This window comes from Coffea eugenioides, chromosome 11 (genome assembly GCF_003713205.1).
Source record: "Coffea eugenioides isolate CCC68of chromosome 11, Ceug_1.0, whole genome shotgun sequence".
Classification (NCBI taxonomy): Eukaryota; Viridiplantae; Streptophyta; class Magnoliopsida; order Gentianales; family Rubiaceae; genus Coffea; species Coffea eugenioides.
Window position 1 is genome coordinate 36,143,094 of NC_040045.1, and position 16,873 is coordinate 36,159,966.

Here is a 16,873-nt window from a genome sequence, read left to right on the forward strand (position 1 = left end):
CGAGAAAAGCATACTTCAAATGCTTTGGGAGAGGTTTGAGCTCCAACTCAGGCGCCTGCACAATAGAAGGCAACAATTTTGCCTGAGTTTCTGGTACAAAAACAGAAGTAAGCTCATACCTTGGGGAAATTGGTGGGAGCGAATGCAGTGCTCCAACAGCGTGGTCTAGCTCATCATTTATTTCTACATCAAGAGTTGCTCCCAACTCAAGATGTTTGGTCAATGCCACTGCCAGTGCATCAACCCCATCCAATTCGAATATTTCCTGTACAAGGGGCTCAACAACACTTAAAGCATAAACAGAGTTAGTCTCATCTGGGTACTTCATCGCCTCAAAAATATTAAAATTTACAATTTTCCCATCAAACTCCATCGACAAGGTACCCTCATTTACATCTATTTTCGTCCTAGCAGTGCTTAAAAATGGCCTACCTAACAGAATAGGAGACGGATTTAGTGCCCTTTCATCCCCCATGTCTAGGACATAGAAATCTGCAGGAAAAACTAACTCATTGACCTGTACCAAAACATCTTCAACTAACCCTTCCGGGTAAGCATTGGTACGGTCTGCAAGTTGGATTATAATGCCTGTGCCTTTTAACGGGCCAAGATTTAGAGATGCATAGATTGTCTTGGGCATAACATTAATTGACGCCCCCAAATCCAACATTGCTTTCCTAATTGGAGTACCTCCTATCTTGCAGGGAATGGTGAACATACCTGGGTCTCCACATTTTGGTGGGAGCTTCCTCTGGAGTATAGCTGACACGTTTTCTCCCACCGCCACTCGTTCATCTCCCCTTAGCTTCCTCTTGTGGGTGCACAGGTCCTTCAGAAATTTGGCATATTTCGGTATTTGCTTGATTGCATCCAGTAGGGGGATGTTAATCTCTACTTTTCTGAATACATCCAAAAGTTCCTTTTCCCTCTCTACTTTCCTTGTCTTTTCCAACCTGCAAGGAAAAGGGGGTAAGTTAGAGCTGATAGTGAGTGGAGAGGTGGAGGATACCTTAGGATCTTCACGAACACGTCCTTCCTCCTCAATTTCCTTTTCTATCTCCTCCTCGCTTTTGCTTTTTGAATTTTTCACTTTTGGTTCTTCCAGCTCCTTGCCACTCCTCAGCGTCATGGCACTTACATTCCTGGGATTTACCTCGGGTTGCGATGGCAGTTTCCCATAAACGTGAGATTCCAAGCGGTTGATGGCAGTTGCCAGTTGACTTATTCGAACATCTTGGTCTTTCTTGTCAGCTTTGGTGTCCTGCTGGAGCTGCTCGATTTTCGCGGCCAAGGATCTGATCTCCTGTTGAAGCTGTGTAGTAGTCGTGGCCAGGTTGGTAGTAGTCGTGGCCAGGTTCTTGACTAGGTCCTCCAAAGAGCTTCCTGTATTGGAGGATGAGGGTTGAGATTTTGGTTGCCAAGGCTGGTGGAATCCTGGTGGACGATTCGGGAATGAACCTTGTTGCCTGTTCCCGTAACTGAGATTGGGGTGGTCTCTCCAACCGGGGTTGTATGTGTTGGAATACGGGTCATATTGCCTGCGGGGCGCGGGCACGCCTCCGGCCATGTTTACCTGTTCCGCCCCGTCCTCTTGCAGAATGGGGCACGAATCCGTGCAGTGGTCCATGCTAGTACAGATTCCACACACCTTTGCTCGCGGTGTGTCTCTCATGGCCAACTGCCTGACTGCAGACGTCAACTCTGACAGTTGCTGCTGGATGGATGACGTCTCTGCCTCATTTACCCTACGGGTAGGATTGCTCTCACGGAAGCCGAACTGCTGAGAGTTTTCTGCCATGGCTTCAATAAGGTCCCATGCTTCCCTCGGTGTTTTGTTCGCCAGGGCTCCTCCACTCGCAGCGTCAATAATACCCCTGTCAGTTGACTGGAGCCCTTCATAGAAGTACTGGATCAACAGTTGTTCGCTAATCTGATGCTGTGGGCATCCCTTGCACAACTTGTTGAACCTTTCCCAATAATCGTACAATGATTCCCCGGAGTACTGCTTGATACTGCATATTTCCTTTCTCAAACTCGCAACCCGGGATGCGGGAAAAAATTTTTCCAGAAATTTCTTTTTCAACTGTGCCCACGTGGTGATACTACCTGCAGGTAGGTAGTATAGCCAATCCTTCGCTGCATCCTTGAGAGAGAAAGGGAAAGCCCTGAGTCGTATTTGCTCTTCGGTGACCGCAGGGGGTTTCATGCTAGAGCAAACCACTTCGAATTCCTTGATATGTTTGTGGGGTTCCTCACCAGAAAGGCCATGGAACGAAGGTAGGAGTTGAATCAACCCCGATTTCAACTCGAATGAGGTATTCTCAGCCAGAGTTGGGAACGTGATGCACAAGGGCTGATGAGTCAGTTCTGGGGTAGCCAGCTCCCGTAATGTCTGGGTGTTGGCCATGCTCAATTCGTCTTCTATTGACTCGTTTTCAGAAAATGAGTACCCTTCTTTTTGTCTCTTGGTCTCTTGCCTTCGCCTACGTGCTGCCTTCTCAACCTCAGGATCGTATACCAAGTCACCTGTGCGAGAAGAACGGGGCATAAACTAGCAAAAGTACCAAGAAAAAGAAAAATAAAATAAAACAAAATAAAAACTGAATTCAAAAAGAAACAAATAATTCAGACGCCAGTCCCCGGCAACGGCGCCAAAAATTGACAGGTGCCGAACCTGTGCAATAATAAATAATAAATCCTAACTACCACCTGAAACAGCTAGTAATTAATTCGAGTACTGGAGCAGGGACTCTAGGTGTGCAATGGGTTACTTGATTCACCCTGTTCCCGAAGAGTGTGCTTAATCCGATATACCTGAATTAATTATTTAACTGAACTCCCTAACTAGTAGACAGTGGTAAGTAGGGTCGTCTCCTCAGGGACTGGAGAGATATTTGTTTCTTTTCAAATCAGGATTAATGGGGGGGTTTTGGTATCAAAAGCCAACTGAACAAATTAAATGCAGAAAATAATTAATTAAAAGAAATAATTAAAAGAAACTCTAGCCAAGGGTATACTTCAGAAATGGTTCATGCACTGATCATTGATGCAAAAATAATTCCAACATCTATTAATAGATTGGTTCTAGTTGTCTCGCACGCGCTAAACAACCAACCCTTCCTTAATTTATCGATAGCTAAGGTACGACCGTTAACTATTTCTCTAACCCAAAAACAACCCTAGGTACGACCGTAGGATTTAATTTCCGGATTGCATTAATAATTAGAAAGGCCCAATCCTGACTAACAAACACGCTACGAGGGTTCATTCAAGCCAGATCAAATATTCCCCTGACACAAATCCAATTGTGCCAGTTGCTACTGGGATAGAGGTAACGAACGATTACGGATTCAATTACCCCTATATAGCAAAATAGCCTATATAAACAATTAATTATTGCGCACTAATCAATCATGCATAAGGCTATAACAATTAGAAACAGGAAATATGTAAATACCAATAAATGAGAAAAATAATAAAGAATGATCTAGATCTCACAGTAATCGATGAACCAATTCGTCAGTTGCCCCCTTGACTAGAATTAGAGAATTAGCCCTCCATTAATGGAGGACCAAGCGCGCGTGGAGAATTGGGATACGTCGCTGTATCGGACCCCTTCTTTTGGTCAAGAGCAGAAGACCAGAGCAAGAGATTTTGATTTCTTGCACTTGTCTCCGAAAACCCAAGCGTATGAAAGGCAGAGTGTTCAATGTAGTTGTCGTCAGCAAAAGTGAAAAACCAAAGCTTAGAAAAGTCAACAACGGCGGCTATTCTTTTTCTTCTCCCAATTGCTACCAAAACATCCGAGAGAAAAGTTTCTCACTTTTTTCCTTTTCAATTTGTCAAGTCAAAACATCCAGAGTTGGTTTCTCACAAGTCAACAATAATGGCTTCTGTCCGTTGCCTTTCTACCCCTCAGGCTGCGGCGCCCCGTCTCCTCTCCAAAACAGAGAAAAACGAAGACTGCCCTCTAACCTAAGCCGCGCCAGAGATAAATTACAAATTGTTACTTTTTTTCCATTGCAGCAAGACTCCCTAGAAATATATATTAAAATAAAATCTATTACAATTAGGTTTTTTCCGCTTCTCAAACGGGCCCCACTCCGATGAATCTTCTAAAAGTTGAATTTAAGCGCTTTTCAGCAACCATTCCTGCAATTAGCACCAAAACAAAATATCAGTAGAATCCACCCAATTAACGAAAATATTCAGTCAATTAATTATGCAATAATGCCCAAAATACCCACTAAAATGCAACCTATCACATGTGCATATCAAATAGGAAAATAAACAAACACTTTAGATAGAAAGGATACAGGTGGTTCTCGGGAGCCCAAAGTTCCCATTGCATTATTTGATCCAAACCCGTTGACTCTCCGTCAACGTATAAAGAATAACCCTATCCGTAGACCCCACTTTACACCAAATTTTGTCCACCAAACATACCCCTTACCGGGCCAGAACACCTCAACAGAAACAGAAGTGGTAATACTCGAATATACTGAAATTCCAGAGTCTCCAATACCCAAAAACTTTCCAGAAACAGACTACCGTAACTCGTTATCTAATCGACCAGACCCTTGCCGGCTCGACTCGAGTAACTAACCACAGGTTTTGAACTCAAAAATCACAGAAGGGTCGTGGGATACAAGCCTCCAGACAACGTCAGTACAGACTCAGATACAGATAACAGATTCAAGTATACATAGTAAATAGGCATACAGAACAAGAGAATGAGTGTGATAAAGTACACCCTCGTCTCGAACAGAATAAACAGATAGTACAGTCATTCAAATCATAGATTTCATGTACAGAAACCCAATTAAGCAATAAATGAGGGGAGTGGTACACTCACCAATTCGAGCAAAAATAACTTCAAGGGTTCCCTCCCAAAGTATGCTTTAATCACCAAGAAACCCTAAAATAACCAAGGCAAAACAGTTATGATTTCCACATCCACAAACTCAGGGAACGGATTACACAATTTAGGCTCGACTCCGAGTCATATGCCTAACCAAGTTTAATTACTACTGCAAGGATACAAAAATGTGATTTTGGACGAAAAGGTAGCATAAGGACCTAGGAACACTAACAACCCAAAAGCCCCTTCATTTCTACCAAGAATCCACTCACACTTGAAGGAGCCAACTTCCCCCAAAAAATTGGACAGCATTTCCTTTAAATTTTCTTACTTTTCCATCCTACAATCCACACCAAATTTGATTTCAAACCAACCACAATTGCACATACGATTCATAGGCAATAAAACACATCTAATAGGGCCACAATACCCATCAATTTGAGCCAATTAATAGCTCCAAAATCAATCACAATTGAGCTCCACATTCATCAAAGATAGTTTCCGTGCTCAAGTCCAAGCCTTAGGTTACGAATATCATGTCAAACAAAGGAAATTCTATAAATATCAAGTTTCACGCACCTTTCGGCATGATAACCACAACTAAAGCTACACTTATCGGATTGAGACGAATCTTACGGCGTTTCGAAGCCAAGACATATACTTACATTTATTATGAAGACCTCTAAAGCCAAATCATGCATTTTCATGGTCAAAAATCGAAATCTCAGAGAGAACAGAAAACTGTCCGTGAAACAAGGCTTGTGGCCAGTCAAGGGTATTTTGGTCATTTCACAAGCTACAGTACTCTGATTGAACTGAAATTTTACCAGTAGTTAGCTAACTCAATTACCTACAACTTTCATGTTTTGAGCAAGGGCTGATTTGGCCTCCCTCAAGGATGAACATACAGTACAAAACCAGGACAGATTACTACAAATGGAAACCCTAAGCTGGAATTTTACTCCACAAGCTGAAACTTTCCGTAGACAACCAAAATTAGCATAGAAAAGCTTCATTTTACACATAACAAAGCTATCATTCCATGACCAATCATTAATCATCACATGAGGGTAGAAAAATCTCCAATAAATCTGAAATTTACCAAACCCTAACTCAAGCCATGAACTTTCTCACAAAACTACCTATTTAACAACTATAATCCACTAATATGCAATTATTAAAAGTAAAGAGGGATTTTCTTGGCAAGTTACCTTATACCCACAAGAAAGATGGTAGCTTAGGCTTCTTCCTCCCAAAATAGCTCCACAAACACCTTGGAAACTACCTTAACTAGCACTTTTATGGAGTAGTTTGCGATTTAATCGGTTAGAACTCAAGATTTGGACAAGAAATTGAAGTGGAAGATGAAGAACTCTCTTGGTTTTTCTCTCAATATTTTCGGCCAAAGGAGACAAGAAAGTGAAGCAATTTTTGGTCAAAAATCTGATTTTAGTAAAGTTAATAACCTTGGTCAAAAATCCAACTTCCAATGATTTTGTGACAAATGACACCTTAGGGTTCAAATCTCATCCTTTTGTCTACCAATCATTAATCTATCTAGCTAACCTCTAACTATCTTCTAACACCTTGTACAGTAATATCCCTTTATACAAAACTTCAACTAATCATCAAAAATTTATCGCACTTAGCACACTAGTGGGTCACACGCCAATAATACACTTCAAACTTAACATGAACTATCTTATACTAGGAAAATGAGTTAAAAACTATACTCACTCATAAAAATCTTTGGAAAATTGATATAGTAAAATAAAGTAAAGAAAATGCATGCAAAATAAATAAAATAATATAATATAAACTAAAAAAATTTTACGGGTCCTCACACATCCATTTACCATGGATTTGGAGCCCTCCGGTTTAAATCAGTTGTGAATATCTAACAACATTTGGTGTGAACTCGTATAATTTCAGTGAAATTATAATTTTTTTACACAAATTTAGTTGTATAAATCACGAGCTCAAGTTTTACACTAAAGTTGTATGAATTTATACCAAATACAATAGTAATTACACAACTAATTTGAATTGGATAACAACTCAATTTGTAAAGTCTCGAATCCTGTTTACCAGTACAAGGATATGGTTCTTTTGGTTAACGTTAAATTGTAAGTTGTTGACATTCAAAAGAGGAACTAGATGGTGGCACTGGAGCAATGTAGATGAATCTTTTTTGTTACACTTGCAAGTTTAAAACCCAAAAGATGTGCAGTCTGAACCAAATTGTCTCGAAGAGAAGATCGGCAAACTAAACCTACTAGGAAAAAAAAAAAGAATTATTCTAACAAGTATCCAATAGATACTCATTAATACAGTCAAATTGCATTCAATCTACCATATCAATGTATATATTAACAATTATTACCTTCTCTTACATTTTGACACTTTCCCTGTTAATATTACTTTAACAATTATTATCATCCCTTATGTTTATATACTTTTTCTAATTAACTTTACTTTTCAAAAAAATTTAATGCCTAAAATATATATTAATGAGTGCCCCGTTAGACAAAATAAAAAATAAATATTTAATGGAATACAAAAGTATGATTTAATGGACAAAAAGTTAACTGAATCACAACTAAACCACTTTAAAAAAGTTTTTTCACTTTTGTAACTTCCCCATTATCTGTAGAGTGATAAGGGAAAAGTATCATAATATGTGTGCTAAGTAGGTATCTATACAATAATAAAGGAAGAAAGGTGGGAGTTGGGGTAAACATTTTGCGTCATTTTTTAAACTTTCAATTGCCCTGAAAATATTAATTTTTACCTTAACCACCTAATCACATTTGCTAATATAATCTCTCATAACTCCCAATGATAATGATAAATTAATTTTTTTTGTTATAATTGGAAAGTCTCGAACCCGACATCTCACATAACTCTCTTAAATATTGTAACTACCAAATTAATTATGACTGTATTAAAGAAAAAAATTACTGAAGAATTTATATAAAATTTAAAGTTTGTAAAAATAAAAATAATATATTCATAAAAATTAATAATTATTTCTAAACTGCACACGCATTGGGTGCTTTCTTAATAAGAAGTGTATAACTTCTATCAAATTATTATGAAGGGAATGAATTATGATTATGCATTAAATCATGCACGAAAATGTACTAGTCTCTGTATTGAATGTAATCACGCAAAGTATGTAATTACTTTTAACCATGATTGTACAGAACTTTCTCCTTCATTATTAAATTGCCTTTTCAATACTTTCCCAAAAATATATTCCTTGGTTTTTTGTTAAATAACATGCCGCCTGGGTCCATCCCATCCCAACTTTAGCCTTTTCTTTTTCTTTCTTTTCCTTCCATCAATAATTCCCAACTTTAGCTTAAAGCCGCACTAATTTTCAAAGGAAAATGATATTCAGTCCGATCGGATCAAGCCGTCCAGCAGGCATGAAATTATGAAATTGTAACTTTTAAGGCTTGAAGAGGACATGGTGGCCGTGGTAGCTGGAAAGAGGAACAACTAAACTATACTCTTGTAAGCATTTCGTTAAATTTTCGATGGTATACTACAAAGAAAATTATGTTGTCAATTTCTCAGGAACGTGAAAAGCAGCATGAGGCAAATCTTTTTAGATGTCTGGATCAGATAATTGCATCATCTGTAAAACCCTGGATTTTTGGGACTCATTTTCATTATCTTGCCCAATTAAATTAAATGGTAATTTACCCTTGGTAAAAGCAAAAATAATTGCAGGTTAGGTTAAAGGGTTAATTGAGGGATAGGATGGGATAAGAAAGGGTAATAGTTTACAACAGTTAAAACTCATATCTAAATCACCTACTAGTGGGTGGTTATTAGGGTTTAGCATACCTATCAGAACAACAAAGAGAAAAAAAAATAACATCTCTCCTACCCTTCATTATCTGCCTCCCCTAGAGCAAAAGCTGTCAGAGAGTAGAGAAGGAGAAGCAGGCGACACCGTCAATCGATCAGACGACTAGGCCCCTAAACCTGTAAGTCCTAAATTCATGTGAAACTTCTCTTTTAAGTTCTATTAGTCAGATTAATTATTCTAAAGATTTTACGGATATGTATTATGTTATATATGGAGATATATGCTTGTATATGAGATTTAGGAGGATTCGTATCTGAATTAGTAGGATTAAGGTATTAAATTTTTATTATGGGATGAATACGATTTACCGAAATCTATTGGAAAGTTATTATGAAAAAAAAAAAAGAAGAAAAGTTGTTGAAGCCAAGCTTCAACGATGCAAAAAAAAAAAAAGGAGAATAGTCTCCAGCAAGTGGCTGGCGACATGGATCAAGTAGGAAAGGTTGGCCGAAAAAGAAAAAAAAAAAAAAAAAAAAAAAGAGTCGCCAGCAAGTGCTGGCGACAGAGACAATTAACAAAGGTTGGCCAAAAGGTAAAGGAAAAGAAAAATAGCGGAAGTAGGGTCCCCTCTTTTCACTAGCTAAAGAAGGAAAATATATATATATATATATATATTATGAATAAAAGAAAATCGTAATAAAAATAATTTAAAAAAAATATATATATATGGCAAGTATACTTGGGTCAAAATATAATACAGGTTTAGTGAATGTTCAGAAGATAAATTTTAAATATAACTAACTCACCTTTATAACTTATCATGGGTATTAAATTTCAAAACCCAAGCTAAAAATAATTTTTAGAGTTGCAAGATTTAGTCATCTAAGTTTATACTTAATTGATTAAGTCTAAAATAATTAAATAGAAATCTAAAATATCTTAATCTAACCTTACTAGATCAATTTGTACAATGTAGCATAAGTCCTAAATTGTTGGACGAAACGTGTAAAATCGTAATAATGATAATAATAATAATGATACTAATGATAACACTAATAGTAATAATAATAATAATAACAATAATAGTAATAATAATAACAACATAGATATAGGTGAAGTAAATTAAAGATATAAACAAAAATTAAATGAAAATATAAATACAAGTGGAATAAACTAAGACAATAATTATAATAATAAATCAATAAATACACATATAGACATAAATAATAATAACATCTACACATGCACAAAAAAATGGAAGTAAAGCAAAGGATAATAGTAACTAATTTACAAATATATATAAATGGTTACAAAATAAAGTAGCGACGACGAGGACGACAATAATAATAATGAATAATTATAAATTATAGATATGTATAATAAGATAATAGTCAAGATAATAAACATGATTAGGAATAATTACTTTCTTTTAAAATTATACAACTTTACAAAAAGACGAACTTTCCAAATTAAGAAACTTTCTAAAAATAGAAACTTTCCAAAATGGAAATCGTCCAATTTAGGGGAAATGCTGTTAGGGTTCATACAATGGTCTAGACATGAATCTTCGAGTTACTCAGAGTTCGTATATTATGTATTTATAGGAAGTAACAACTAATTAGGAAGTCTATGCATTTGATATGTACGGTACCAGTTTAAGAGACCTAAGGTAGTTCCACTCGAGCAGCCAGATGAAGGTAGATGGTACTTACCCTTCTGAGATTTCAAAGGTGCAAAAAAGAAAGTTTTGTTTCAATCTTATTTTGTTGTGTTGACTCGAAATATATTTGATTAAATGCTTTACTTGGATATTTGTGAAGGTTATATTTTTACTATATAAAAATGGACCATGTGACTTATTTGAAATGTTTTGATATGTTATTATATACCAAACGAGTTGAATCTTTTATGAAATCAAAGATTTATGTATATGACGTGTGGAATGAATTTTTGACAAGTAAAGCTCAAAACAGTTATGGAATAGATGATAGGGGTTATAATCCTGTCTAATCGTCATGGTAGCCTGGTATAAAGTTCGGCCGATTGACAAGATCATGGTAGCCTGGTATAGAGTTCGGCCGATTGACAAAGCCATGGTAGCCTGGTATAAAGTCTGGCTGATTGGCAAGGTCATGGTAGCCTGGTATAAAGTCCGGTCGACTGACCCATGTATGAAAGAGGCCAATCGGTAGTCATGAAACCTATTGGTCGCCCACCTAGAAGGGGTTTAATCTCTAGATTGAGTACTCAGTAGCCGGTCATCACATGTACTTGTTATGAGCTAATATGAAATGATTTATGAGTTAATATGAAATGATGTAAAATGAGACTTATGAATGGATTTATGAACTGATATGGAATGACTTATGAATGGATATGAAGAGACTTGTGAATTGAGATGAAACGATTTATGATTGAATGATTTTCCACGTTCATTTATCAATAAGATGCTTTTAAATTGCTTGCCACTTGTTACTACTGATCGTTTTATAAACGATGTTACTTTCAAAATTATGGATGTGATCGACACACGCAAAGGATTTGATTTCTATCTATATATATGTATCTGATAGAGCCGTTATTTGGCACGTTTTGCAGTGTTATTTTGTCCTAATTTTGGCTATTTACTGTGCTAAGTACTGAGGTTTAACTTATATTTCATATTTGTATGAATTATAGGTGGCCGGCATTAAAAATGATCTCTTGAGGCAAATTTACAGAAGATCCTTCATCTCAGAGCGTGGCCACGCCTTAAAAGGTAGACGTTACCGAAAAGTCGGACCCTGGTCCACGTGAACCGCGAGGAGCATGGGATTAAAACTCCAAAAGGCTAGCTTTTGCTTCAATCAATTGGGTCAGACGTGACTTGGCTCCTGGTGGCTTCAATTAAAAAGAAACTCCAATGAGAATGAGGAAATTAGGTCCACATGGACCAGCTACGCGGGATAAAAACTCCAATGAAGAGAAGAGCTTTGCTCCGCGTGAATTTCCCCTGCGGCGCTATATAAGACAACAAGAAAAGGGACCCGGGGGGTGCTACTTTTAGCTTTAGATTTACTTCTGCAAGATTTGTGAGACGTTTGCTTTTTCTTTCTTTCTTCCCTACGGGAGTTTGAGTTTTTCCTTTTCCCAGGCGCTAGACGTCCTTGCCCCTTTTGACTTTTCACTGGATAATTTCTGCGTAGCTTTTGGCTTGTACTGGCGGCTTCAACACGAAACCAGAACCACGCGAGCTTCATCGTGAGAGCTTTTGTCTCTTCTTAGTAGATAATTTAACTTGCGGCTTTGGCTTTGCGTTACTTTATTTCCTCCAACCTCTTCGGCAATTAATTGAATGAATTCAATTAAATCACGTGGGATCGACACGATATGGAGCGGCTAATTTTCTCCTCTACCCAAAGGTTGACGCGAAGGCGCCGTCCATAATATCTGTGAGATCTAATCGAATCTTCATTATTTCTTTCAATTTATTGCTATTCGTGCGTTTCCTGAATTAATTGTTCATGGGTATTGTATTAATTGAATATCAACGGTCGGGTATTTGATTTAATTTAATAGCCTACTGCCACGTTAATTAAATAGAATCCGTAATTGTTCATTTAGTTAACACCCCGTGGCAACCACCATAATTGGCTTTATGATGGGGAAACGCAAGATCTAGCTTAAATAAACCCTCTTAGCGTGTTTATTGGTTAGGGTTGGGTTCTTCTAGCTTTAATGCAATTGGGTAATTAAATTCCTATGGTCGTATCTAGGGTTGTTATCTGGTTAGGGAAGCAGTTAATGGTCGTACCTTAACTGTCGAAAAAGTAAGGAAGAACTGGTTGTCAGAGCTTATTGATAACTATAACCAACCTAGTGATGAATGGATGAAATACCTTTGCATCGATGAGCATTTAATTGGACCGTGCCTGAGCAGTTGAATCTTTGGGTAGAATTTTATTAATTGCTATTTTTAGTGAATTGTGCTTTGTGAGTTGGTTTTGAATTTAGTTCGCTTTATTTTTATTTTAATTGTTTGCCTCCCATTGAAAATCCCCCAATTCCATTCTACTAATTTGGAAAGAAATAATTTCCTACCCGCTCCCTATGAAATCGATCCTACTTGCCATTGTACACAAAAAGTAATACTCTTACAAACTAATCTGTATATCGGATCAAGCAAACTCTTCGGAACATGGTGAATCAAGTAACCCATTGCACACCTAGGGTCCCTGCTCCAGTATTTGGATTTGTTCTATAAATTATTTGTGGTGGTAATTAGGACTTTTTAGTAATTATTATTGCACAGGTCGGCACCTGTCAATTTTTGGCGCCCGTTGCCGGGGAGTTGGCATTTGGATTATTTGTTTCTTTTCAAATTCAGTATTTATTTTATTTTATTCTATTCTATTCTTCTTGGTATTTTTGCTAGTTTATGCCCCGTTCTTCTCGCACAGGTGAATTAGTATACGATCCTGAGGTTGAGAAGGCAGCGCGTAGGCGGAGGCAAGAGACCAAGAGATGAAAAGAAGGGCCCTTATTTATTGCAAACGAGTCGGTAGAAGACGAAGTAAGCATGGCCAACACCCAAACATTAAAGGAGCTGGCTGCCCCGGAGCTGATTCACCAGCCCTTATGCATCACATTCCCCACTCTGGCTGAGAATACTGCTTTCGAACTGAAGTCGGGGCTGATTCACCTCTTACCTTCTTTCCATGGTCTCTCTGGTGAAGAACGCCACAAGCACGTTAAGGAGTTCGAGGTGGTTTGCTCTAGTATGAAACCTCCTGAGGTCACTGAAGAGCAAATTAGACTGAGAGTCTTTCCGTTCTCTCTCATGGATGCAGCTAAAGATTGGCTGTACTACCTACCAGCATGTAGTATTATCACATGGGCACAGTTGAAGAAGAAGTTTTTGGAAAAATTCTTCCCTGCATCCAGGGCTGCGAGTTTGAGGAAGGAAATCTGCAGCATTAAACAGTATTCCGGGGAGTTCTTGTATGAATATTGGGAAAGATTTAACAAGTTGTGCACTAGATGCCCGCAGTATCAAATTAGTGAACAACTGTTAATCCAATACTTCTATAAAGGACTCCAATCAACTGATAGGAGTATCATTGACGCTGCGAGTGGGAGAGCACTGGCAAACAAGACACCAAAGGAAGCATGGGAGCTTATTGAAGCTAGGGCAGAGAATTCTCAACAGTTTGGCTTCCGTGAGAGTAACCCTACCCGCAGGGTTAATGAGGTGGAGTCAACATCTATTCAGCAACAGTTATCGGAGCTCACATCCGTTGTTCGACAATTAGCTGTGGGGAATGTGCCCCAAGTAAAGGCCTGTGGAATCTGCACAAATATGGGCCACCATACTGACTCATGCCCTATGTTGCAAGAAGATGGGGCTGAACAAGTGAACATGGCTGGAGCGCGTGCCCGCGCTTCGTAGACCGTACGACCCATACTCCAACACGTACAATCCGGGTTGGAGAGATCACCCGAATTTCAGCTATGGTAATAGGCCACAAAATGCATTCTCCAATCATCCACAAGGATTTCAGCAACTTTGGCAACAGAAGTCTCAGCCCTCGCCCTCTAATTCAGGAAGTTCTTTAGAGGAAATTGTCAAGAGTTTGACTACGACCACCACTCAACTCCAGCAGGAGACTAGGACATTAGTCACGACTACTGCCCAACTCCAGCAAGAGACTAGGTCCTTAGTCGCGAGCACCACCCAGTTCCAACAGGATACCAAAGCGGGCATGAAAGACATGGAGACTCGCATGAGTCAGATGGCAACCGCCATTAATCGCCTGGAGTCCCACGTCTATGGGAAACTGCCATCGCAACCTGAGGCAAATCCCAAAAATGTGAGTGCAATGACATTAAGGTGTGGCAAGGAAGTGGAGGGGCCAAGGGTCACGGACTTGAAAAGTAAAAGTGAAGACAAGATCGAAAAGGAGATAGAGGAAGAAGGACACATTCGTGGAGGTCCTGGGGTAACTCTTACACCATCATTACCCGTTAAATCTACTTTACCCCCTTTCCCATGCAGGTTGGCAAAGACGAAGAAGGCAGAGAAGGAAAAAGAGATCCTAGACGTGTTCAAAAAAGTGGAGATCAACATCCCCTTGTTGGAAGCAATTAAGCAGGTGTCGAAGTACGCGAAATTTCTCAAGGATCTATGCAGCCCATAAAGGAAATTGAGAGGGGATGAAAGAGTGGCGGTGGGAGAAAACGTGTCAGCCATGCTCCAAAGAAAGTTCCCACCCAAGTGTGGAGATCCATGTATGTTCACGATCCCCTGTAAGATAGGGAATACACCGATTAGAAAAGCAATGTTAGATTTAGGAGCGTCAATCAATGTGATGCCAAAGACCATTTTTGCTTCTTTAAATCTTGGGCCACTTAAAGAAACAGCCATCATAATCCAACTAGCTGATTGCACAAATGCATATCCAGAGGGGCTAGTTGAAGATGTTCTGGTTCAGGTAAATGAATTAGTTTTTCCTGCAGATTTTTATATCTTGGACATAGGAGATGAAAAATCATTAAACCCGTCACCTATCTTGTTAGGTAGACCGTTTCTTAGCACTGCCAGGACTAAGATAGATGTGAATGAGGGTACTTTGTCAATGGAATTTGATGGTGAAACTGTGAATTTCAATATTTTTGAGGCGATGAAGTATCCAGAAGAATCTAACTCGGTCTTTGCTTTGAGCGTTATTGAGCCTTTTGTGCAGGAAACTTTCGAATTAGATGGCAAAGACGCATTGGAAGTGGCTCTAATCAAGCATCTGGAGTTGGGTGTAACTCTTGATGTGGACCTAAGGGAAGATTTGCTCCATGCTGTTGAGGCCTTACATTCACTACTCACCGTATCCCCAAGGTATGAACTTACTTCTCTTTTTGTGCCAGAAACTCAGACGAAGTTGCTTCTTTCAGTTGTGCAGGCACCGGAGTTAGACTAAAGCCTCTCCCGAAGCATCTAAAGTACGCATTCCTAGGAGACCGGGAGACACTTCCGGTGATCATCTCTGCACACCTATCTCCAAGTCAAGAGGACAGACTGGTACGAATCCTTAGGGAGCATAAGGAGGCAATTGGGTGGAGTATAGCCGATATTAAAGGGATTAACCCGTCCTTGTGTATGCACCGGATAAGACTCGAGGATGATGCAAAGCCGGTGAGGCAAGCACAGCGAAGATTGAACCCTCTGATGATGGAAGTTGTGAAAAAGGAGATACTCAAGCTTCTGGAGGTAGGGATCATTTTCGCTATTTCGGATAGTCCGTGGGTGAGTCCTGTCCAAGTGGTCCCGAAGAAGGCGGGAGTGACCGTGAAGGAGAACCAGGAGGGTGATATGGTCCCGGTCAGGAGAGCTACTGGGTGGCGTCAGTGCATCAACTACCGGAGGCTAAATTCTGTGACTAAAAAGAATCATTTTCTCCTCCCTTTTATTGATCAGATGGTAGAACGGTTGGCGGGTCGTGTTTACTATTGTTTTTTGGATGACTTTTCAGGTTACTTTCAGATCGCGATCGCACCGGAAGATCAGGAAAAGACTACCTTTACATGCCCATTTGGTACGTTTGCCTACCGCCGGATGCCTTTCAGCCTCTGCAATGCTCCAGCAACCTTTTCAACGGTGTATGGTAAGTATTTTCTCTCAGTATGTGAAAAAAATAATTGAGGTGTTCATGGATGATTTTAGTGTATACGGGGACAGTTTTGATGAATGCTTTGAGAATCTGGCTCTAATTCTGAAAAGATGCATAGAGACAAATTTGGTGCTTAATTGGGAAAAATGTCACTTTATGGTAGATCATGGCATTGTCTTAGGACACGTTGTGTCGGCTAAGGGAATAGAGGTAGATAAAGCTAAAATAGACCTTATTTCTGCTCTACCTTACCCCGTATGTGTACGGGAAGTGCGTTCATTTTTGGGTCATGCAGGATTTTACAGGAGGTTTATCAAAGACTTCTCAAAGATAGGAGCACCCCTGTTCAAGTTACTGCAAAAGGACGTGCCATTTGATTTCACGAATGAATGTAAGGTGGCTTTTGATAAATTGAAGGAGTCGTTGACATCGCCGCCTGTCATTCAACCACCAGATTGGAGCGTTCCGTTTGAAATCATGTGCGACGCGAGTGACTATGCCGTGGGGGCCGTTTTGGGGCAAAGAATTGGAAGAGTGCCACACGCGATCTAC

The 16,873-nt window shown here is 39.2% G+C and overlaps 1 protein-coding gene and 1 non-coding gene across 2 annotated transcripts; both read left to right on the top strand.

Moving 5' to 3' along the window:
* The first annotated feature begins 1,928 nt into the window (after positions 1-1,928).
* LOC113754587 lies at positions 1,929-2,035 on the top strand. Its single transcript, XR_003465269.1, has one exon. It is a non-coding gene; the product is annotated as a small nucleolar RNA R71 (small nucleolar RNA).
* An 11,204-nt stretch (positions 2,036-13,239) lies between these two features.
* Positions 13,240-14,857, top strand: LOC113752439. Its single transcript, XM_027296550.1, has 2 exons — positions 13,240-14,073; positions 14,237-14,857. The coding sequence occupies exons 1-2, from the start codon at positions 13,240-13,242 to the stop codon at positions 14,855-14,857; spliced, it is 1,455 nt and encodes a 484-aa protein (XP_027152351.1).
* The last annotated feature ends 2,016 nt before the right edge of the window (positions 14,858-16,873 follow it).